Source organism: Phasianus colchicus, chromosome 3 (genome assembly GCF_987193195.1).
Source record: "Phasianus colchicus chromosome 3, bPhaCol1.hap1.1, whole genome shotgun sequence".
NCBI lineage: Eukaryota > Metazoa > Chordata > Aves > Galliformes > Phasianidae > Phasianus > Phasianus colchicus.
In genome coordinates, this window is record NC_143438.1 from 25,612,528 (window position 1) to 25,638,008 (window position 25,481).

Here is a 25,481-nt window from a genome sequence, read left to right on the forward strand (position 1 = left end):
ACTTGCTTAAAGCAAAGTAGTATTCTGTATATCACAGTTTGTGTGCTTGGCTCTTTTCTTCCTTCTTTTTCTTTCTCCCTTTTATTTTTTTCCTTCCAATTTGCATGCCTAAGTGTCCCGTGATTAAAACTTTGCCAAAATACAAAGGTCTCCAAAGCATTTTCAGAGAACAGGGTACTGAAATGAGAGCAAAATCTTTAGAAAGCATACTGGCACTACTGGAAAAAAAAAAAAAAATTCAAAAAACTGTGGAAAAATGTCCATTGCTCAGTGTGCAGAGGATGTGCCATCTATATCCTGTACAGAAATCATATGTGCCCATTGGTGGATCTTGATTGCAGTAATTAATATTTTAGCACTCATAAAATTAGGGCGTGGTGACCTTACAAAGACCTAATGAAACCTAAAGCAATGTTTACTGTTGGCTGCACTGCATATCTCTAAAGAATGGCCTGTTCACTGAACTGAGCCTGAATTTTTATGTCATAAAGACAGGGTTATTTTGAAGTTTAAGGATGACTGGAATAGTTTAGAATAGAAGTTGTATGAGAAGTTCAAGGTCGTGTTGTTTACCCCTCTTTAGACCTCAAATTGTACATAGCATTGCAGAAAGTAATGATAAAAAGCAACTCTGGTGAACCACATACAGCAGTAATTATGAAAATGTGGAGACCTTTCATAAAGAAATTTCAAAAGTTTTTTTTTTTATAATGCAGATGGATATTTCATACATTTGTGTTCAGTGGGGAATAACAGGTAGTAAATCTACACAAATTTAACATATTTTTTTGTTGTAGCCCTTGCTGATGTTGTAGATTTAACAGAAATTAGACTTTATCTCATGAAATGATTAATGATGCTCATTTTGGAAATGCTGTCAAAACAATTTGTATTTCTTTGGTGTGTCTTGATGACTGCTGAAAGATTTGATTCTCCTGCTTACAATACTTTTTTTTTTTTTTTTTTTTAAGCAATGCAGCACATAATCAGTTAGGGAACATCCCATTCCATGACTCAATATGTGTGTATTTTTGCTTAAAATTTTTGCATGAAATATTGTAATTTTCCTGGCAGACTACAGGTTCTGATCAAAGTATGCTTTCATATTTAGTGTGCACTATGTCATAAGGTACATGGTAAGTGTGAAGCTATGAACCTTAAAATTACAAGCAAAGATATATGCTTATATACATTTCAGACATGGCGAAGAGAGCAACAGATCTTAATTTTTTTTCAATTGGTGGTGTTTCTGAGTGTTTTATTTCAGGTGTGTTGAGATTGAGAAGTAATCTGCAGATAGTTTTTGTAGAAAGAAGCTATAGACATTTTCTCTTAGTTTGAGAAGCATCTTTTTAGCCTAAAAACTACAATATAAATGCAATAATAATGATGATCAAGTAGTTGTAATTTGAGTCACAATTCAAGTGTGAAAGTGTAGTGGGCTATTTGTATATATTAATACTTTCTAGTTTGAAAACAGAGCAGCAGGAGAAATCACAGTGCAGATGGATAATGGGGCATATGCACTGCAGCAGGAAATAATTGGAGTGTTAAAACTCCTTCTCATCTGTTGTAATAAAAACCACAGTTACTGTGTTTCTTCTGACTTTCCTAGACAATGAAATGATATGCTTTTACCCAGCTGTAAAGCTCCACTGCAACATTTCCAAAACTATTTCTCTGTAACTTACCTATCTGGCCTTTTGCATTATCATTTTAAGAGGATTGAAACATAGACAGCCATCAGTTTCTCTTCCATCTAGAAATGGCGTATCTTGGAAGATACCACTCATAACAGTAACATGATGATCTTGAACACTATTTAAGAAATTGAGCGGTAAATCATCAGATAAATAACTTTATTCTGTGCTCCTTTTACAATGCATGTTAATATTGATGAAGGAAAACCATACCTGAGTATGGTACTTTGTTTGTGTTATTAATCTTTCCAGGAAGCATTTTACTGCAAAGCTTGAAAAAATACTGCATTTTTATGGCTTTGAGACTGATAATGTTCAGGCTGGGATTTATGCAGGCGTTATTACCAAGAACACTTACAGTGTGCTCTTCCCAGAATATTTATATTATTTTTCACTTAGAATAAAAAGAAAGAAGGATAGTGTAAAGCATAGATGTTTTATTAGCAATTTAAACACAGAAAATTTGATTTACTTCTGCCTTGTGTCAGCCATACTGGGCAAAGTGGCTTTAAATGTTACCATGTTGGAATGACCATGCTGGAAGTCTAGGCTACAAATGATACTGTCAGGCTCTATAGAATCAAACCTCACATTATAGATGTTCAGGAGTACTGATTTCCCTTGGCTTTTTCACTCTTTGTAGAAATCTATCATTCTGCCAGCTCCAGTAAGACGTAAGGAGGTTTCTTAATAAGTAGAAGACTGTAACTAGAACTGGTTAAATTATTAATTGACAGCAACTTAAATGTGAGAACAAATTACCCACCACTTATTTGTAGTCAGTTTTTCTTATTATAATCAACTCATAAATAGGTCATGATTTTGATTAGTTTGTTGCTTGTGTTTGCTCAGATTGTTTGTATTTTTGACAGCACATTCATGAATTACTTGCTGCGAATAGATGACATTTGTATTCTGTTCCTGCGGGACAAATTTAAATAGGAGCAGCCCTTTCTTCTACTCACAGGTTATCATTTTGTTTTAATGATTGCCCAGCTCCATTAGGTACAGACTGTAAATAAATGTCCGAAGAACAGATAGTGTGGGCACCTCAGTGCTGCCACTGGAAGTCAGAATTGCTTCTGGATGAGGCTGCTACAGGGGCTGGTTTGGTTGTTATCCCAAGAAGGTTCAGCCTTTATCCAGCTCTTGCAAGAGTATGTAGTTAGTGATCAGGATCCTTACTGAGAAATGTGGGGAGGAAGGGGCTTGGCTATGTACAACATTTCAGAAAGGTTTAGGCAACTTGACCCATTATGAAGTATTGTAGGTATGTGTAGAGTATTCTGCAAGGCTTTTTACTTTGAGAAAGCCTTACATTTAAGGTGGACATGACTAAGAGTGTCTGAATGAACCCTTGACAACCAAAGAAGAAATATTTAATCAAAAATGTTCAAACCAAATATAAGACTCCTTTTTTACCCTTAAAAGAAGGGAATGCAGGATCACAAGTATGATGATATTATATGTATGGTATTCAGTGTGCACTTTGAGTAAAGCAATTATTAGACAGGATATTCTACTGAGCTCTTTCTTCTCACATTTGTGAGCTTCTTCATTCTGCTGCACTTTTCACAGTAAAACTGAATGAATCCAAATGTTTCAACTAAGCAAATACCAACACTGTCACTAGCAATCAACATTTGGGATTTTTTTGTTGTTTGTTTTTACTTTTACTCAGCCCTAGTCATACTACATGGCATATTTTCCTAAGGTAAAGAATTTCTGAATAAATACATATCTCTCTTTGTTCCATGACACTGAAGAGTGATCATAAGATATAGATATGATATTCCCAGAACTGTGGCTTTTCTATGATGTGTCTTGTAACTTTGCAGACAGGTTCACGAAAAGGTAGACCAGGCACTGTATGCATTTTACTATATCAAGTCACTGATTAAGAGTTATCAGAATCTTTATTTTTTATTTTTCTTACCTCATGAATCTTGGAAATTTGATTCTATAGCTGCACAGCTTCAAAAAGAATAGAATGAACACAACAAATGTAGTTGTCGAGGTTTTAAGAGTTGATTTTTAATTATGGACAAATGTCCCAGTTCCTAGGCTGTTATAAAAAGATTATAATTACAGAAACACAGAATAGCCAGGGTTAGAAGTGACTGACTTTCCATGTATGTCATACAGGATTTGTACTGAACTTGGCTCCACTGTGTTCGGAGACATACAGGCACCATGCAAACTGTAAATGTGTTTGAGTAGAGGAGAATCCTTGACTCGCTGTAGTCAGCCAAGTTTATGATGCTTTTGGATTGGTACAACAGTTAGTTGTCTTTCTGGTACTTCAGTGAAAATAGCCACATACGACTCAGTTAAGCAATTAGGTGAGGTTTATAGTGAGCTATTATCTAAGAAACAGTTTTCTCCACTTGTGCACGTAAATGCTGCTTTGATCTGGGCACTGGAAATTTTATTCAGTGGGAAAACTATCATATTCATACCATGTTTTGGGTAGTACAAGATATTTATTATTATGGTGGCACAATGGGAAAGCAATAAAAAGTAATAGGAGCAGTAAGTACTCCCTGTCCAGCCAGATCCAATCAGAGTTAATACATCTCAACTTTAGACTGGCAATGATCCAGAGTCTGTATTCCATAGTAATTTTATCTTTTGTGTGTAGCGTGACATTCTTCATTGCTGCTCTGTGTCAGATAGCAAGCCTTAAATCATAACAATCATTTCATCTTGCAACTAATAACTATGTTTATTGTCTCTTCTACTATTTTAGCAAGAGGTTACACATTTCTTTAGTGGGACTTATCTTTACTATCTGATAAATCCAGTCCTGCCTACTGATTAAATATTTTAGCAGGTCCCTCGTAAGCTAGAATTCTTTCTCTTCCTGAGAAGAAGCTCCTGGGGATGAATTTAACGTAGACTTTGTTTGTTTGTTTGTTTGTTTGTTTGTTGTTTTTTTAATTTTCATTTTGAATTACTTTATTCAATAGCAACCCTATACTTCTTTTTCCTTTCAGAAGTCAGCATAACAAACTAGACATCTCTTGGCAGGTGTAATGTTTCCTGTTCAGAACCAGTAGACTATGTATGACTTCTGCCATCTTTTTCTTGGGGCTTCAAGTTTTGTGTCATTTTTAGTAAAAGTAAAGTTGGATAGTGAAAACAAGGATGACTGTCAACACAGCATATTGTCAAATGGACCTTCTCTATAATATGTTATTAACTTCTCAACTGTTGATATTGGATCTATTTGGCTGTAATCTAACTGGCCTTAAGGAGTAAAATGTTTTCATATCTGTGAGCAAAAAAGTGTTGCCATTCATACTTCAACCACCTAAGAAAAATCCTGTACTTCAACTCTAGCCTAGTTAGTCCTGATTTGATTTTGTCTGGACACACAAACTAGGTAGCACACTTTAAGTAAAACCTGAAGTACCCTAAGGAATCTCTGTATGCTTGTTTCTCATAATAATGTGTTTGCTTAAAATAATTCATATTCAAGAAACTAAAATATTTGAGACTTCTAAAAAGTTAAAGTAGTCTGATTTCACATAAGTTAATATGCATATGGGCAGGATCTGTCTGATTCAAATACAGTAATTATGATCAAAGGCAATAACAATGTAAATTTTATTTTGGCTGGAGGCTTGATGCACCAGCATAGTCTTGGTATTTGTTCTATTTCATTTTGAACCTAGCATTGCTTTTCTGAGCTGGAAAAATGTGTCTTTTTTGCATGCCAGCTTCATGTGAGATTGTACTGGCCTTCTGTGAGGATGCTGTCTTCATTTGTCATGTAAATCTTGCATTACTGGGTAATTTTTATAGACAGAGTTTATATAAATTAAATGCAAATGTGGAATGAGATGATCACTTGGTATGATCAATGACTTCATGCTTGGTGTTGTCATGAATTGTGCTTCTGCTCTATACTGTACACCTGAGATTTGCTGATGTTTCCACAGAAGAGAGGGAATACAGGGCATTAGAGCTAAACCTGAAATTGTTGTCAGTCATGTTTTTGCCAGCTTTTTATTCCCCAGCTCTTTAAAGCCTCTTGTTACGCTGTTGTTTGAATCATATCCTCTCTACAGGAATAGCATTTCTTAAACCAATGTTAGTATCTATGTTAGTATCGCAATGTGTTTGAATGCTCACATTTGTATGTAAGTTTCTTGAGGAGATATAAACAGTGATACGTGGCACAGGGACATGATTGAGTAGCTGTGCTTTGAGCTAACCTGTTACGTGTCCCTAAGATTTTTGTGTTTAGTGAACATGGCAACTTGACAGAGAAAGGCCTGTGATCCTGGTGGCAGCAACACTCATATGGGGTATGAAGAGCTGAGGTTTAATTCTTCTTGGAATTCAAAGTCATCTGTTCTATCTCGTTGAATTCTTAATCTAGGAGAGAACAGGCTGCTGTGGGTGGAGATGAGGCCTCCTGGTGATGGTTTCATCCACAGGCAGATGCATGGTTCATCTGGCCAGAGAGGAGCACTACATCCCACAAGCCAAATAGGTCCAGAATTCATCTGGAGAAGTGATTCACTGCTTTCATTCACCATTGAAGGACTATTAAAATGTTTTTCTGATGCCTTTCTAGATAAGCAGAAAGTGCTCCCTGAAACTCCCTAAGGATATGAAAGGCACCTTTTTTTTGCAGAGCATAAAATCACATCAGAAGCTGCTGACGGTTAAGGAGAAGTGCTTTTCATATGCTCAGTATATATTGCTTATCTCTCTCCCTTCTGTTCCTAGCACTTCGATACTTTCTCACTAATGCATGGTAACTCAACTCTTAGAGACTTCATGATTTTTCTTAGCTGCAGCTGAAACTTTTCTATTTTAGTTCAGCTATCTTCTGTACATTGAAGGAGAATGAGGTAAATGTGTGTCGCTGGTTTTGATTTTGTCAGCAAATCAGGTCAGTACTGAGGAAAACAATATAACAAAAGAGGTTTGAAATCTTCAGTGGGAAAAGGTACTTGTTAAAGTATTTGCAGTGAGCTCTTGATATAGTTGAATAAAACAGTTTTACAGAAAAGTGAAATTTCAAGTGTTCATTTTTTTTCCTTTTAGATAATGTTACTGTTCTGAACACCAGTTTCACACATGAAGACTTAAGAGAAAGAAAGCTACCAGTTGAACCCAGAATTCACGAGTTCTCCAAATTAATCCATAAGAACATTTTCTTTAGTAACACTTTTATCATTGAAAATTAATAAAATGATCTTGCAGATAAAAGATCATGAAAAGTTACTGCTTCATAAAGTTTTAGAATAGCTAATGTTTTATGTTGTATAAATAAAAGTAATGCAGCAGATAGATTGAAATTTTAGTTAGTAAGTGGATTTGCATCCACAGTAGCCTGCAAAGGATCTGTACCTGCAATAGTTTTTCTTATAAGTATTCTAAAGTTATGTTTTACTTCTGAGTAAGCTGAGTACATGATCTGTTATAGGTCGTTTCAGCTCCTCTAAATCAGACAAAATTTTACAAACTTGCATCTTATCTCTGCCACATCTTTGGCAAGCTGAACATCTCTTGTAAGACTGAAAATGAAATAGCAATAGTAAATAAAGGTGTGACAATGAACTTGATTCATGAAAAATACAGACATTTTGAGATTATTGAAAGTAGTTTCTTTTTTTCATACAAGGTGGAACATCTGTTTTAGATTTAAGGAGGATAAAAATTTGTCACAAGTGTGTATGAGCTCTAGCAAGATGAGAAAAGGGATGATTTGGTTTGATATTCTTTTCTGTATGCAGGAAACAGACCTAAATGATATGGAGGTCTAAGACGGGTGTTTTCTTGCTTGATATAGGTTCCTGCTTGAGCTTCTAGAAAGTACCAAGGGGAAGCAGAAAAAGAATTAAGTTTTAGTGGTTAATGACTTCAAGCATGTAGATGCAGTCATTCAAAAATACGTGCTGCTTTAGTTTAGCTTATAGTTGCTTTGCATTTTAGGCTCAAATAGATCTGAAATTCCCATTAGAATGTGAATTGTCTATTTATCTGAAAAATTTTGAATGAGTTTTACTGGAGCTGCATTTAAATTCCAGTTTGACAGGAGACATGAAATGGTCACCAGAAGATGTTACATAAATTATATTATTTTCTAAAATGTAATGCATTTTAGAATCACAGGCAACACTTCTAGCACAAGCACCTTAATAGCACCTATTTACATTCTGATGTACTTTGAGGAGTGGTGGAAGTTTCCTGTATAAAAGCAAATATTTAACACTTTGCACTGTGATTAATGGAAGAAGCTTTTGCTGATTCAACTGCAAATTCAGTGGTGTTTTTGATACATTATAATACATGGAAATTAAGTCTACAGGGAATAGAGGTGTTCTAAAGAATGCATTATGTTTAAAAAGCTTTCTCTGGAAAATAGTAAAGAAAATATGTCCTGATTTCCTTTGATAGTTACCTTCCAAATGTGCTATATTTGAAGATTGAAACTAAATTCATATAGTATGTTTAGGTGGGAGACTGAGCTTCAATAATCACGTAACCTTACTGTTTTCTAGAATGTGTGTTAGATGTATATTATTTTGTCTTCATTTAATTTTGGGGCAGTGGTTGTCATTAATTGCATGTTATTTATCTCCTTGCAAACACATCGCTTTGTTTGAAGAAAGTTCTTGATTTTGGAATAACTTGTATCTAGATCAGTGCTTTTTAATCAAAAGAGTCATTGAGGCAGTAATTCTATATCCTATGTAGAAAGGATAGTACATAAATATTCCCTTCATAAATTCATTTTAAATCTTGACAGAGTCATCAGAAACTCCTGTAGTTACAGAGGTACAAGTGAATTTATCTTGGAATAGCCACTAGGGCATTAAAAAGCTTCTCTTGCCAATCATTTCAGAAGGAATTCAAATAGGTTCTGACTTAAATTGTACCTTTCAGCTTCTAAATAACTGGGAAATGAATTAAATTGCCTCTCCCACATAAAGACTGGGACATGAAGTGGACCATTGAAGTTCTTCATTGACAGGCATTATTAACTATGTATCTCATTTCAGCTTTAAATCAAATTAATTTCCAGTAGCGTAAGGAAGTGCATCAATATTTATTTGAAATGTAATAGGATAGTGAGAATAAGAAGGAGGAATAAAGAAGATAAATCTAAAATATTGTCTGCTCATTTTTTATAGATTCTTCCATACCTGCTGTTGTTACATCTAAGAACTAAAACAAAATAAAAACAAACACTAACAAACATAGATACAAAAATCTGATTGTATTAAAAAGAGAGTTTTTATCCAGAGAAGAACATTTTAACATAGGCTTTTTCTTCATTTTACTTTTGCTGCTTCAAAATCTCTCTTCAAAGAAAAAGCCAAGCTTTTCCTACTTCCTAACTCATATACTAAGTTAAATGATTTGTTCTTCGAAACTATTACACATTAAATAATGTGTGATAGAACTCTTTTCATATAATGTATGATGTAGGTTTTACTAAAATATATTAGTTTAGTGATATATACGTAATTTTTACACTTCTTTATTTCTCTCTAATTGTCTTGAGAATGGAAAACTGACTGTATGATTGTAAGGTTGTTATGAGTTGTGTGTAAGAGGAAATTGACAATTTTGATTGATTATTTATGGAAAGTGCTATTCCTTGAATTTGAGAATCTTTGCTTCCTTGTTCATTTTTGTTAACTCTTTATTCTATACAAATCAACAGAAAAACATTTGTGCGTGTATTTCCCTGAAAGCTTTAACAACTTAAAATGTTGTGCTCTTACGCAACCAAATGTATATATAGGTTGTTATTATTACTCTAGCAAAAATGTATAAATGAACTCTGAAATCCAAAGCCCTTTGAAATGTGGCGTGATGAAGAGAATGATTGGATTTAAATTCTGAAATTGTGTGTGTGTGTATATATGCATGTATACATACATACCAGCCTTTGCATTTGTTTCTGGATTAGGCCCAGAACTTGAAAGGACTTGGTTTTCTGTATACTTCCTATGGGGCCAAAAACTCCAGGTTCAAACTTATTTTTTACTGTTTTCCATGTGTTCTCCTGTGTGACCTACTGTAGCGAACCTGCTTTAGCAGGAGGATTGGACTTGATGATCTCCAACTCCCTACAATTCTGTGATTCTCATGGATTTGTGTGTATTTTCTACAAGTAACACAAACTATCAGTATTCACTTTTGTTCCAGGAGATTTTTAGTGATATTCCTACTAGCTTTTATAGGACCAAGCCTATCACACGGATTACTGTCACTTAAGTTAATTAAATTTACTGAAATTTAATTAGATGTCCGAGCACAGTGATTTATGTGTTTTCCAGGTTGCTTGCATAATGTTTTCTTCAACAGAAGTTAGTCTCTTGTGATGATGTGATGGAGTAAGGAAACCTAAGTTAAGCTTTTCTGCAATTAAATTATGATACAGAGAATAACCAACGTTCCATTTAGCCAATCTAGTACTTAAAAATAAATTTCCATATTAAGAGTAGAGAACAGCTTACAATGTTTCATAGGGAATTGCAACAAAATTCCTCCACTTTGTGTGTTTCCAGATACTTCATTTCTTAGAAGCTTTCATTATATAGTCAGCTAATTGATTCTGTAATCAATTAAATGTGTTTAGTACACATATTTCTGTTAATATCTGCCATCATCTTATCATCATCCTGATAATGAGTTCTAATAGCAAGGCAATCACAGCACTTATTGTTGAACTTCTTATTTCACCTATCACAGTTTTTATTTTCTATTAAGACTCAAAGCAAAACATCTTCACATCTTTAATCTCCACTTTAGATTCACCGAGTCTTCTATAAAAATATTGCCATGCATATTTTATAATATCAATCAATATTTTAAAAATAGAGAAAAATAAATCACTCTGAGCAGATTGTTAAAACACGGGTGAATTGCAAATTGAAAGGCAAACTGAACATTTAAAACAGCTCTGAAATTTTTTTTAGAATTGAAATTTGTGCCTTGATAAGGCATAGAAGTTCCATATTCAGTGTTTGAAGGTTACATTTTTTTTTTTTTTCTGAAGTTAGGATGAGAAGTAAATAAGAAACATTTAAAAATATGACAATGTTTTAAGCACTATTCAGCAAATTAAATGAGGAATTTTAAAATCAAAATGTATTCTTTTTGTTTTCTGTATCAACATAGAGGCAATAAATTTGCCAATAACATTTTTAATTTTTAAAGTGGAAGGATTTAAGCTCAGTCTTTCATATGTGCTTTAGGCTATAGTGTGATAAATCCTGTTCCTGTATTCAAGTATTCATGCATACATCAGAAATTTGAAGGTAAAAGATACTTTCAGTAACAGAGAATGATTATGTGCTCTTATCTTCAAATATACCCATACTTTAAATCAAATTGTACCTCATCCCCATATGGGAAAACAGATTATAATGAAGTTTTTAATTATCTATGTTCTACTGATAATTTAACTAATTTTAAAGTTATTTTTAGAAACAGCAAAAAAGAGCAGGCTTTGAATGCTCTCATATTCTGTGTACCATATGCATCTTTTTTTGATTTCACACAGACTGATTAATTCTAAGACCTGGGCTTTTCCCTTCCAGCAAAACCAGCTGTTCTAGGCATTAGTTGTTCCTGTCTCTTTTTTCTGTGTTGAGCATTATACAACCTAATACTTCCTGTCTTTGGAATACAATTCTGCAATTAAATAAATGCATGTTCTGCTTTGCTTTCTTTGAATCCAGTGGTGAAAGAAAGCAAATAACTCTGATATATATATATATATAATTTTATCTTTTTTTAATTTTTTTTTTTTTGCAGAAGCAGGATATTTATCAATCACCTTGTGCTTTCTTTGATTCTGTACTATTATGTGTTATTTACATCAATTTTATATTTTTTATCTCAGCTTTTTCTTCTGAAAGACCTCTGCCTTGAAGACAGCCTTAATACTTTTTTGTTTGTTTGTTTTGTTTCTGTGATGTTCAAGTAAAATGAATGCACAATGAATACAAACACAGTTCATGTGTTTGCACATATGAATACTATTTAAAAGAAATGTAACATTCACAGATCTTTTTTCTTTCATTTCAACAGTCCTACCACTGTCTGAATATTTTTATTTTCCCACTAGAAAAATAATTTGAATAGTAAAATAGTATGCAAAAACATTCTACAATAAACAAAATCAAAGTAGTTGATAAATATAATTTTCTGAAGTGCATTTCAGATTACACTACTTGAAGTTATATATTATTTGCATTCATTTCAACTATGCTTAAAATATACTCTCTTAAATATGCTTCAGTGATTTTAAACTTTAATTTAAAACAAGCAAAAAAAAAGATTATGTTGACAGATTTTTAAATGTGTAATTTACACTGTTTTTGTATGTATCATGAGGGTGAAGTGTATTTCTTGCACTGATTGTATCTTATTCAGTTATGAATGTCACATAAATACAGAAAAGAGTTTTAATTTCCATTTTCTGTCTTGTGTTGACTGCCCTCTCTTAAGTTATAGATAGGTAAAACATTTTACTTTTATAGTCATAACTGCTCATATAAGTATTTATTCTTCTCCAGAAAGAAGTTGCTCCAGCTTCTTTCAGTGCATTTACTTCTGTCAGGAGTCCAGAAATCACAAGTTTATTAGTTTGTTGCATTTGCCATTTGTTTTGTGTATTCATATTATACTGTCCTTTGAAGGTGTCACCACTGATATGATTTCAGGCATGCTCTTGTAGTGCTCTCCATTGCTGCCTGAGCTTTATGCCTTTTACAATTAGAACTTTGATACACTGTTTTAGAGATCATACTTCTTTGATTTTGTTCCACTGTCATTTTGTTCTAAATGAATTTTGGGGTCAGGCTCTTTTCAGTGGTGTTCAGGGGCAGAATAAGTGGCAATAGGCAAAAGCTAGAACACAGGAAGTTCCTGTGTTCAAACCTGTGGAAGAACTTCTTTATTATGAGGGTGCCAGAGCACTGGGACAGGGTACCCAGAGAGGCTGTGAAGTTTCCTCTGGAGATACTCAAGGCCCACCTGAACACTTTCTTGTGTGACCCACTGTAAGGAGCCTACTTTATCAGGGGGATTGGACTAGATGATCTCCAGAGGACCCTTCCAACCCTTACAGTTCTGTGACTTTGTGGCATTGTAGCCTCCAAACTTGTTCTCTACAAGAACAGGTTTTCCACCCAGTTCTTCATAGTCTCCTACGCATTACATAATATTTCTTCCTTCTTCATCTTCTCTTACAGTGATTAGATTTCTAAAATGCAGTTGCTGATTTTGCTGACCTCCTAAGAAGTATTACAGTACGAGTTAACATAGCATGTTATTTACACTTTGTGTCCAATAGAATTATCTTTCGCTACTCCTCTGTATACTCAGTCATCCTTAAACTAAGGCTGACAGGTGTCTGGATTTATTCCAGCATGTCTTGCTTATTTTCAGGATCTGAAGATGCCATTCATTAGGATTCTTAAATTGGAGTTGGAGTCAGTGTTGACATCTGTGATGAAATTGATACTTTCACAGTTTGTGTGGCAAAAAAGTCTCATCCCTTAGGGAAGTCTGTGTTTACTCTTCTTAGTTATTTCTGGGTAGAAGTGGTCAGTTATTGTGATTGTAAAGAAAGATTCACTTGAAAGATTTTGATGGGTCTGAAAATCTCCATGCCCCAAACAGCAGGACATGGGGAAATGGTTTTAAGCTGAGGGAAGGGAGATTTAGGTTGGATGTCAGGGGGAAATTCTTTACGGAGAGAGTGGTGAGGTACTGGAACAGGCTGCCCAGGGAGGTTGTGGATGCCCCGTCCCTGGAGGTGTTCAAAGCCAGATTGGATGGGGCCCTGGGCAGTCTGGTCTAGCATTAGGTGGAATGGTGGTGGCCCTGCATGTGGCAGGGGGGTTGGAGATTCATGATCCTTGAGGTCCCTTCCAACCCTGGCAATTCTGTGATTCTGTGATTCTGTGAAAGCTATGTTCAACAACCATTTCTATCCCTACTTCTGTCTTCATTTCTTATTTCAACTGTGGTGTGAAAATGATTGAACAGACAATACTTTTGAGGATGGAGCTGTTGCAACTTCTTTAGGAAACCTGCTATCTGTAGTATAGGATAGACAGAAAATATTGCACGCTGTCATAGAACTGAAAACACTTGAACAAAGTAACTGACTTTTGAAAGTGTTTTTCAAAGTACTGGTGTAACAGATATGATTTTATGCCAGGATAAGAATGTCTGTATACCAGACTTTGTTAACTGTGATAGCAAGTGTTTACATGTTAAAATAGTTTGGGGAGGTTGATAGCTATATTCCTTTCCTAGGAACCACAATGTGATCAACACAGCTGCCACAGTTCCCATCTAGGAAATCTGTATCTCATTCAAAGTTGCAGAATAGAAACAGATCATCACCCTGTTTGGGAGTTTTAGATAGTCCATGCAAAATCAGAGACATAGGCAGGAGGAATTTAAGGGATAGATTTTAGAAGATCAGAAGTAGGAAAGTCTTCTGAGGCAGAGATAAATAAGATTTTATTCCTTTTTTTCTGAATAGACATATGACCCAGATTACTGCTGAAGTGGATTGTTCTAAATAATCTGTGAGATCTCTGACACTGCTCCTTCTCTTGAAGTCCAGAAAATTATGACTTTCATCACTTCTGTATGAGTACTGAACCTAAAGACAAACGGTAAATGGATGATTTTGCAGTTGCTGAAAGAAAGCAGAAGCAAATGGTAGGAATGGACACACTATGCCTAGATAAAAAGGAAAGAGCAATGACAGCTGTGGTGGGGAAGTCATTGGTGCCGCGGTTCTCAAAAGTGAGAATATTTCATTTGGTTTTAGGCTAGTGTTCTGCTGTAATCCTGTTCTCTGAGCCATAGATCTGAACTTAAAAATAAGGTGCCTTTCTGCAAGCAAAGGTGCTGAGGAGAAAAACACAAAACATTTGATTTTGATGATATTCTCTTGTCCAAAGCTCTGCACTGCTAAATTCAAGGTGAATGGGAGAAGGAACCCTCCAGTCCTGTGGTGTTTTTTGTTGTTATTCTTCTTCTTTTTTGTTGTTTTGTTTTGTTTTTCCCCTCTTCTGTCTTTGGGGAGGTGTCATCAAGTGACTTAGCCTAAAGGTGCCAGGCCCAGCACTGAAGCAGGACGGAACATCAGACTGTATAAGAAGTATATACTGAATGCTTAGTTGATTTTTGTCTCAACTCATGAAAAAGGTGGCAGGCAAAGTGCAATGAATGTATCACAAGTCATGCTGAACTTGTTAACTGCCAGTTAGACAAGTGACATAGAGTTGTACTAACTGATATATGACGTGATACCAACTCATTCACATGCGTAAAAAGATCTCATTGCTATTTCTTTTTTTTCCTCTTACTACATTTTTTTCCAATTATTGTGCTACAAAAACTCTTATGCATTTCACTTGGTGATTAACAAAGTGACTGATTTTATTTATTTACTTATTTTATGGATAGTTCTCAGATTGCATTTTGACCTTAAACTTGTAATTATATTTGAGTGTTCATCCAACAAAAATCAACAGAAGCAAAGCTTGTTAAACTGTTTGGTTGAACTGGTAGTCTCTCAGTTGTGAGGCAAACCTGATTCTTGGCAACGGTTTTATTATTTTGTTAATATGTCTCTCCTTTAGGATGTGTAGAAAAAAAAGCTGATAGGCTGAAGGAACTGGGCTTGTTCAGCATGGAAAAGAGAAGGCTGCAGAGAGACTTCATTGTGGCCTTCCAGTATTTAAAGGGAGCTGATAAGCATGAGGGAAATCAACTTTTTACATGAGTAGATAGTGATGGGACAAGGGAGAATGGTTTTAAACAAAAGGGAGATTTAGATTAGATGTTGGGGGAATGTTTTTATGGAGAGAGTGGTGAGGTTCTGGAACAGGTTGTCCAGAGAAGCTGTGAATTACCTGTTGCTGGAGGTGTTTATGGCCAGGTTGGATGGGACCTTGGGCAATGTGATCTAGTACTTGATCTAGCAGTTGGCAACCCTGTCTGCGGCAGAGAAGTTGGAACTTGATGATCTTTGGGTTCTTTTCAAACTCAAGCCATTTTACGATTCTATGATAATCAAAACTAGAATTTTATTTTTATTTTTTCATAGAAGAGGGGGGACTTATTTTAGATTATAGGAGAAAACTCTTTACTCAGAGGGTGATGTGGCAATGGCACAGGCTGCCCAGAGAAGCTGTGGATGCCCCAACCCTGGAGGTGTTCATGGCCAGTTTGGATGGGGTCCTGGCCACAGCAGGGAGTTAGAATGAGATTGTGTGTTCCAGCACAAACTGTTCTGTTATTTAATGGGAGGTGTTTTATTTATTTATTTATTTATTTATTTTGTGGGTTTTTTTAAACACGTTCGTAAATGCAGTGAATCCCTACCAGCTTGTTTATACCAGTATGAGAGAAATTTAAATGCTTACGTGAAATTATTTTTACTCAAAATTGAGAAGTTAATCAGAAGACTTACACATGCAGTTATGATTTTACAATCCAAATCTTGCTATGGAAGCAAATCATTTTATATACTGAACTAAACATTACTTGTGAGTATAGTTAGTCTTGACTTTCTAATAAAATTCATCCGTATTATCCAATTATTAAAGATTCATTAACAATATGGTTAAAATTTTAGACATAATCTTTATCCTAACTCCCTCTGCTATTTTGTGTTACGCTCCCCTTTCCAGTACTCCTGCAGTTCTTAGGTTTAACTTCAGTTTTCCTCAGGAATGAAAGATTTTACTGGTAAATGTCACCTTGGTTTCTCCGACTCATCTTTAGTTTTGGAGTCTTCTTTAGCCTACCCTTTTGCATTTTCTTAAGTCTGCATGCTAGTGGTTCCTCCCCATGTGCCAGGCCCAGCCTGGGATCTTCAGGCTGCCTTCCCCACCCTGTTCCTAGCAGGGCTGTTTGCCTGTCCTGCTGGGAAGCAGGGGGCTGTGGCTGTCACTGCTATGTCTTGTTGCCACCAAATCAGGCCCCAGTCCTGAGGTCTTCTGTTGCCATCTGTCTGCCTTGCCTCTTGCCTTCTTCTGCTCATGGCAAAACCCTTATTTATGGGTTGCAGAACAGAGCATCCTGAACATTTGTCTTGCAGGTGTTACCTATTCACATAAACCATTTTGTTCTTTAGAGACCCTAAGTGAATAAGACTTGCTCTCTGCTGGATCTTTAATGTTTAGCATTGCTGGCACATAGAAGATTGCATAATGTTTTAGTCAGGGCACTAGCTAAAATATTTATCAGTGTGAGAACATGGTCCTTTGTGTTCAGAACAAATGTTCTTTGGTATCTTTAAATTCCTTATAAACTTTGCATGAATGAATCAGAAATCTCATCAGTGATCTGATGCTGGTTGGTGATAATTAACTGCTTTTGACAAGAAATCACAATAAGAGTGAAGAGCAAATGATAAAAACTAATAGTTTTAAAAATATTAAGTCTTTGTAAGCTGCTTTCAAATGATAGTGTACTACAATCTGGTAAATAGAAATCAGAAGCTCTTGCTGTGAATATGCATGTATAATAGCCAAGCTTTGAACGCTTGTTTTTCAAGGGACTCCTGGTGGAAAGTCTGTCCTGCACTAATGAAATTATTTTTTACTTATACTACACAGAGAATGTAATAGTTTTTTCATGTTCTTTTCGTTGTACTGTAAGCAGTTTATGAAATACAGTGAAAACTGCAGATTTTGAGCCTCCACAGAAAACATCCTGCATGGAACAAAGATTCATCCATCAAATGATAACAAGTAGAATCACTAGTATGATTTTTAGTAACTCATTTTCCTCTTTCTTCTGCAGACTATGGCACTATTAAGAAAGTACTTGCCCCAATGAACCAGACTTCAAGCAGCTGCCTGCTTGAGGAAATTGAACTCCTGCCAAAGAGTCAGCGGGAGCCCATCAGGAGTCTTCAGATCCTGCACAGCCAGAGTGTCCTGTTTGTGGGACTTCAGGAGCATGTGATTAAAGTCCCCCTGAAGAGATGTCTGTTTTACAAAACGTTCAGGTAACAACTAGCTTGATTTGATCAGAGAAAAATGCTTGTGGGTTGCAAGAAAATGGGAAGGAGAAGTGACTGTATGTAGGAATCCAAATTAATTACCTCTTAGAGCTATGACTTTTTATGTGCACCATTTATCAGAACTGTCTCTGGGGACTTTTCCTCTTTGATCAAACAAGGAAATTAACTTCTGGAAATTACCGCTTGATTTTAAACTCAATATTATGGCAGTTAAGGAATTTGAAGCTCAGCATGCAACATTTTCTATATATTGCCTAAAAGTACTCCTGGGCTGCAACAGATTCCTGAATGTTAATTTCATCTGATTAGTTGCGTTTTTCCTTTGATGTAAATGTGGTTCTAGTGTGGTTCCAGTAAATCAGAACAATTGTTCTGTTTTATGTCAGAGAGGCTCTGAACCACTATGATGATCATTTGAGAACTGTGACAGATTTATTTGGTTGTTTTATAGCTTGCTTGGCTTTCAGCTTGTTTAATATATGTTCCTTTGAAAAGCTTGTTTAATAAAGGAGATAAAAAGTCTTCCAGTTGCCTTCCTTAGCTGCTGTGCTCAGGATCACAGAAGATGCTATTTGTGTACCAGACAGAGATTATACCTTCCATGAAAGAGAGTGACTACAGATGGAGAATTTTCTAGCTTTAAGAGGGCATATGCATTGGTCACAATGAGGAGGTAACCACAGGACGTGGGTGTAGAGCTGTGGCTCACTGACAGTGGAAAAAATTTTCCCATCACAACATGTGAGTTGATGGCATGCAGCAGGCTACTGAAAGACTGGTTTGACAATAAGACTGAAGGAACAGCTGACGCAGACCAGGGGAGTGCTCTCCTTATTACAGTTCGTTACAAGCCCTTTCGGTGTATGCTGTCCTATATAAAATATTTTAGGTGTTTTCTAGTAAAATAATACTGAAAGCTGCATTGGAAGACCTGCAAAGCTCACTTTTAATAAAAATTTTCAGGCAAGTCTGTACCTCAAGCTTTAGCTTAGTTTAACAGCCAACATAGGACCAAGTTTTACCTTTGATTTAGCCAGTTTTAACAGAATATGTTTCTGTCTCCTCCTTAAGTGAAGGGCTTAGGCATAGGTCAGTCTGAAAGTAATACCTTCTATTTATTTCCATGGAAACTACAACAGATATGAAGAGCACAGTAACACCATCTGATAGAGCAAATTGTCAGTTGCAGAACACTATTTTTCAACACAGTCACTATTAGCTGTGTGTTTTCATCAGCAATGAACAAGAACCTGCATGTTGCGCTTGTAAAAAATTTGCACCAGCACAGGTGACCCGCTGTTGCTCATTGAAACACACTGCCCACCACATCACTGTGCTCGCATCCACTGCTTGATCTCCATAAATGTTCAGCAAGCATCAGTGAATGTCAATAGATGCTATGTTTTTTTCATGGAGGAATTCAGTTCCATGCTATCCGCACTTCCATGTCAGGCACTATTTTGTCAAACTGCCCCTCTGCTCCTATCTGTTGAATAGCAACAAAATGTAACACTGGTGGGAAAGTTCAGCCTCTACTGTCATATCACCAACGTTCCTTCTGATTTGTGGGTCAACATACTAAAATAGGCGGAATTACTTTCAGAGCAGCCCTTGTGTATTGGAAAAGAGGGGGGCCTGTGTGCATGCATGTCTATCTGGAAAAGGAAAAAAGATCTAATCATGCATTCTTGTGTTTCTCTGTCTTCTTTAATATAACAAGATTATGCTATTTGGCTTGTACAAGATATTCCTTATGTTTTCATAAGCATATGTGTTTGTTTCAGCAAGGGAGACCAGGCTGGTATCTTGTGTTTTCTGAGAGACTATGTACTCATGGTGGCAGTGATAAACACAAACAGCTCAAAAAAATCTGTGTGCTCCATATTCACATGAAACCTGCAGTGCCTCTTGAAATGTTTGAAAGCTGGAGCCGTTTTCTGTATTTGTATTATTAGTGAGGTGTGAACTCTGCAATTCAGGGTTGTGAGTACCAGTTGCCTGTGTGGAAGACTTGTGAGATTCCTGGTATATATGCTTCTATCAGCTTCTATCCTGAGGTGCTCCAGGCTACTCCAACTACAGGGCAAAAATATGCTTCTGCCCTCACTGGGAAGAACTGCTGCCTCGAGTCATAAACCCCATTCACAGCTGTAGGCAAGGCATTCCTTTTCATGTTTGAACAGTGTAGATTAATTGACTAGAGCTTTAAGAGCTTTTAAAAAAAAGAAAAAGAAAAAGAAGTGTGGTACTGTTCCCATTTTACTGAGTAGAACAGTAGTTAAATGTCTCAAATCCTGCTCAAATGAAAGTTTATTGCTCTGCCCTGAGGAATGCGAATCCTCATCTTCCACTGGAATGACTTACTCAGAGGAGATAAAATTATTCCTCGTGGGGTTTTTCAATTATCTCTTTTGTAGTTAAATCACTCTGCTTGGAATAATTAAATATTCATTGCACCAAGTGGATTGTCATTTATGCTGTCTTCCTGGTAAAAGCTCACCAGCAATTCCAGTTCTGTTCAGTGAGAAAGGAGAAAGCTGTGATCTAGATGAAGTGAGACATCTTTTTATCATCCATCACAGGGGACTCAGATCATTTGGATAGTGCAGACTTAATCTTTCTTTCACCTATCATTTACTCATGACTTTACTAGGCTTTTCCTGGCTTGTCATGCTGGAGCATTTCAAGGATGCTTTTTTTTGTGCAGGTGGAGAGAGTAAAGCTACTGTACCTGGGGCCATAAATTTCACTAGTTAATAAAATGTCTCAAACATAGTCACTGCATTGGTGGATGTTTTAATATTCACATCCCTTGTTATATGTTGCCAACTGTTATGCTATAGCAATGGAAAAAGAGAGAAAACCTTACCTCAGAAAAATGCCTTGGGACAATCTTTTTTTTTTTTAATACTTTTAATTTTTTATATTCACATTTATCACACATGGAGCTGTGTATCTGCACCAAGGTTATATTCTGAACATCCATCAATAACAGCTTAGAATTTTTTCCACAGATCAAGGGCATGTGCAGTCTTTAATACCTACTTCACGTAATTTTTGAGAAGTAGACCATGCTTGTGTATAAATAAAACCCTTAAAAAACCAGAATACTGAAGATGTGCTTGCTTATCTATGCTTTTTGCATCTACATCTATTGACGTAGAGTACTTGTGGTCTGAACTTTTCTAATGTTTTTGTTTGGGCTTGTTGCAAAGTCTTTCAGACAATGCAGATCAGTTCCACAAGCTATTATCTCAATGTCGAGATAATTTCCTTGTGATTGTCTGTTTTGTTGCTTTTTTATCTTGTTATTCCTTGTTTTATCTTCATGCTTCTAAAGTATATTGTTGTTGCTTCATTCATAGTTTATTATGTCTGCTTAGTTATTCCTCTGATATGCTGTACATATTTAGCTAATTCATATATCCATGTAAATTTAATCCTCCAGCACTTAATTGTAATGGATATTCTAGTTGATGCTTCCAGACTCCTCAGCTACATGGTGTTGCCCTGATAGATGTCCCCTCTGGTCCAGGACGGACCTATTCTACCAGTTCACTGCTCTGCTGCCTGCTTCCAGTAGGTTTCTATTGCCACAGTCACTGTTAGTAATGACCCTTGCAAAATGTTGTTTTACATTTGGGGACTAAATCTGATATTTTTTTCTGGTGTTCACTTTTCTGCAGCCTTTGCTGCAGCTGTGACAACAAAACATATCTCAGGCAGAGACTGTCTCCACACCTGTAGTTTGGGTTGCTCAGCCTTTCCACTGTGCCATGATGCTTTTGTTGCTTATGAACTGCCCATATGAGTTATTTAGATCAGCAGTTTTCATGCAGAGTGCCTCCCTCAGAGTTCTCCTGATGGCTGAGTAATTTTTATAATCCCCCCATGGTCCTGCTGTTTCCAGGAATTGACTTGTGAAAAATAGTTTGGTACATGATAATTCTCATGAACAGTTCTCCAAAAAGCTCTATTCTTATGCTCCAGAACAAAAAATAAGCAGAGTAGTTATGGCTATTGCAGTTCACACATTTAACAAAATGTCATGAAGATCAGCAGAGTTATTTGCTGGAGACAATATTTGCTCTAAGAATTTTGCAGCTCCCTGTAATTCTTCCGAGCTGAGTAGGTCAAGCATAAAATCCAACTGACTTTTGTATTCCTGCTAATTAGGCATAACTAACTCTAATTAACTATAATATGAGTTAAATAGAATGATTATCATGAACAGATAACTATTAAAATCACTGAAATTGCAGTGTTTGCTATTTACTTTGAAAGCCCATTGAACCTCTAGTAAGGAATAAGATGCATAATAAGGGGAAAAAACTTCATACCCTGAAACAAAGAGCCAGTCGACTTTCTTTTATTGGCAGCTGCAGCCTTCAAAAGCAACCTCAGATGATGGTAATTTCTCTGAGGCAAATCTGGCAACGTTACAATTTGTACTAGAGGTTTCAGTGCATCAGTTCTAACTGTAGGAGCAATGAAAGGTTGCATCAGTCTGATGTTCTGCAAAATCTTGCTGAGCAAGGATCAAGGTTGTTATTCTTGATGGAAGATAGGTTTCATGCACATAAAAAACTTGAAATCTAAACTTACTTTAAAGTTATGCTTAAATAAAAAAATACCAACCTCTGAAATCTTGGCAGATAGACTTCTCTGCTATAAAAAGGCACTGTTAAGTATTCACTTTTGCATTAGATGCTTAAAACATTGCTGGGTCACACGATTGTTATGCTAATCAATATTATCACGGCTATTCTACTGTGACCTTGACTTTTCTCTCTCCATTGTAGTCTGTCGCTTGTATTTTGCCTTCTTTGTTAACCATCAGCTAAGCAGTTTGTAGATATGCAAAAGATAACTAGCAGCTAAGTACTAAAAGAGGTACTGGATTAACTGGCAAGCTATAAGAGTTAATGCAAATTTGATTGTGATTTATTTTGTTCATGAAAGTCCAACAAGATTATTGGATTCAGTCTTCAGAACACTTCTACATTCCTGTGTTTTGTCTTGGAGATAGTGTTGCTTCTCCAGAAGTATTCTCATGCTCACTGACAACCTGTTTTCATTGTGACAAGACACTGTCACTATCCTTATGTTGTAGAATAATTATTCCTATATACTAATATTATACAAGATAGAACCAATAAAGTATTGCAAGCTATTACTAGATGCTAATACGTTTAGAAGAGTAGAGGCCTCCACATAGAATTGAAACTGCTGTTTTCAAATACTACATCCAGAATAGTTATCTTTGGCTATCCAGGTAGATTTTCTTATTTCAAAATATGAAAGTCTTATTCCAGTTTAAGTCAGAGAAACAAGCTGCTGCATTAGTCCTCAATTAGTTCTGAGATTCATATTTGAACTGGTGAATCCAAAGTAATATTGAGAATAAAAATGCTTGTATATTTCTCAGACTTGGATAAGCTGCAATCTTCTGTGAGACCAGATGATATGCACACTTTTTTTTTTTTTTTTTTTTCTTTAATATTCAAAGTCTTGTTGATCTAATACCCTACAAAATTACCTTCAGTTGGTGTGAACTTATGAAAACACTGGTAGGGTCAGAAGAACAGTGACATAAGGATTAGCTGAAAATCTTCCTCACTCAAAATAGAATGTTAGTCTTCCACTGGAGAGGGAAACAATTTGTGCTCTGCAGATGTGAGATTGACCTATGTTTTAGTCTTTCTGAAAACTAAAGGTTTTGCAGAAAGTGTCTTTATCTGTCTGGCCCACAAAATGCATCAGAGACAAATTGGGCATTTACATTTTGCTGCAGCTGGGATTTTCGTCACAACACTTTGAAGTATAAGATTGATTTATGTATTTGTTATATTGTAAGTACACGTTTTTGGCAACAAATTTGATTAACAGGTAGAATTTTCAGGCTGTTCACAATATATTAATAGTAGCAGCCAGATGAGGGAAAAGGAACATGTCTTTTCCTTTTAGCCTGTGAAATTGTAAAAAAAAAACATATGGATAAAACTAAGCATTTGCAATTCAGATTTTATTAGAAGGATATTATCTTAAAGCAGTAATATTAGAAATAAAAATTTAAAGCAGGCATGTGGTTTTTGTATGTCATGATGTAATTCATGCTTTTTCTTTGCTTTAAAAGTCTTTAGTTCAGTACTGTAACTGTTATATTTTTCTTGAAAATCACCTGACATGTTTAAAGCAACTCACGTTCCATGAGACCATTTCACTAATCATTTAATACTTGGCAAGTGCTTTCTCTGAGAACAGAAGTTAAATAGACTGGGTTTGTTTGTTTCTTTGTGTACGTGTTTTCTTTCTTTCTTTTTTTTTTTTTCTTTTTTTCTTTTTAAAAAGAGCAAGTCTGGAAGGTTTTTTGTTTTAAAATGGTTTTAACATTGAGGCCTGTAACTAGCAGTGTTCCCCAGGGGTTCGTGCTGTGTCTGGTCTTGTGCAGCATTTTCATCAACAGTCTGGATGAAGGGATAGAGTCCCTCAGCAAGTTTGTTGATGATGCAAAGATGGGAGGAGAGACTGACACACCAGAAGGCTGTGCTACCATTCAACAAGGCCTTGAGAGACACGAGAGTCTGGAATCAGGGAGGAACCTGATGAGGTTTAACAAGAGCAAGTGTAGAGTCCTACACCTGAGGAGGAATAAACGCATGCATCAAGTTAGGGGCTGGCCTGCTGGAGAAGAGCTCTGCAGAGAAAGACCTATGTGTTCTAATGGACAACAGATTGGCCATGAGCCAGCAGTGTGCCCTTGCGGCCAACAAGGCCAACGGTATCCTGGGGTGCATTAAAAAAGTCATGGCCAACAGGTCAAGGGAGGTGATCCTCCCTCTCCACTCTCACTCTGCCCTGGTGAGACTACATTTAGAAAACTGTGTCCACTTGTGGGCTCCTCAGTTCAAAAAAGGCAGAGATCTCCCAAATGGAGTCCAATGGAGGTACACAAAGATGATTAAGGGCCTGGAGAACCTCCCTTGTAAGCAAAGGCTGAGAGACCTGAGCTTGGGGAAAAGAAGACTGAGAGGAGATATGATACATGTTTATAAACATCTAAAGGAAGGTGAGAGGTAGATGTATAAGGCCAGCCTCTTCTCAGTGGTGTGTAGTGATAGGACAAAGAGCAATGACCTAAAAGTTTGAAATAGGAAGTTCCATTCAAACCTGCATAAGAATGTCTTTACAGTCAGGAGAACTGGAATAGTATTCAAGAACTGTCTGGGTGTCTACCTGTCTGACCTATTGTAGGAAACCTTGATGATCTCTTGAGTTCCTTTCCAATCCTTGCAATTCTGTGATTCTGTAGATATACCACATACTGGACTGCTATGTAGTCAGGCCAGCTCATTGTGTATTTCAGCTTGCAGCAATCTCTGTTGCACACCAGTTTTTTCCTCATGAGAATTGTTTGCAGCTCTTAATACTCTATAACCTTTTTATGGGACATTTTCATTTATTTGAAGTTTTACAGGAAATTAACCTTGAAGTTTGGAGTCCATTATTGACCTGAGTGTATATGAGAAACAGAATTTTTTTGATACAATGATGTGAATGGTGGGCAGGATTCCAGGATAGTAGTCTGAATCTTCCAGTTCCAGGGCCTCAAACTGAGTGGCTTTGAAGTCAATCTGCCCCTGAGTGGTTGTATTTACCAGTACTTCTGAAATTAGAGATGATGATACCTTGAAATGCAAAGATATCTTCAGTCTTGTTAGTACTGTTAAGGATCCAAG

At 36.2% G+C, this 25,481-nt stretch overlaps 1 protein-coding gene across 8 annotated transcripts in view; it reads left to right on the forward strand.

Moving 5' to 3' along the window:
- SEMA5A (semaphorin 5A) overlaps nt 1-25,481 on the forward strand; it is a 323,479-nt gene that overhangs the window by 208,190 nt on the left and 89,808 nt on the right. For all 8 annotated transcript variants that reach the window (XM_090137116.1, XM_031589199.2, XM_090137114.1 and 5 more), the window contains one exon: nt 17,520-17,727. In XM_090137116.1, the coding sequence (XP_089993242.1) occupies nt 17,520-17,727 (208 nt within the window). The remainder of the gene's footprint in view (nt 1-17,519; nt 17,728-25,481) is intronic.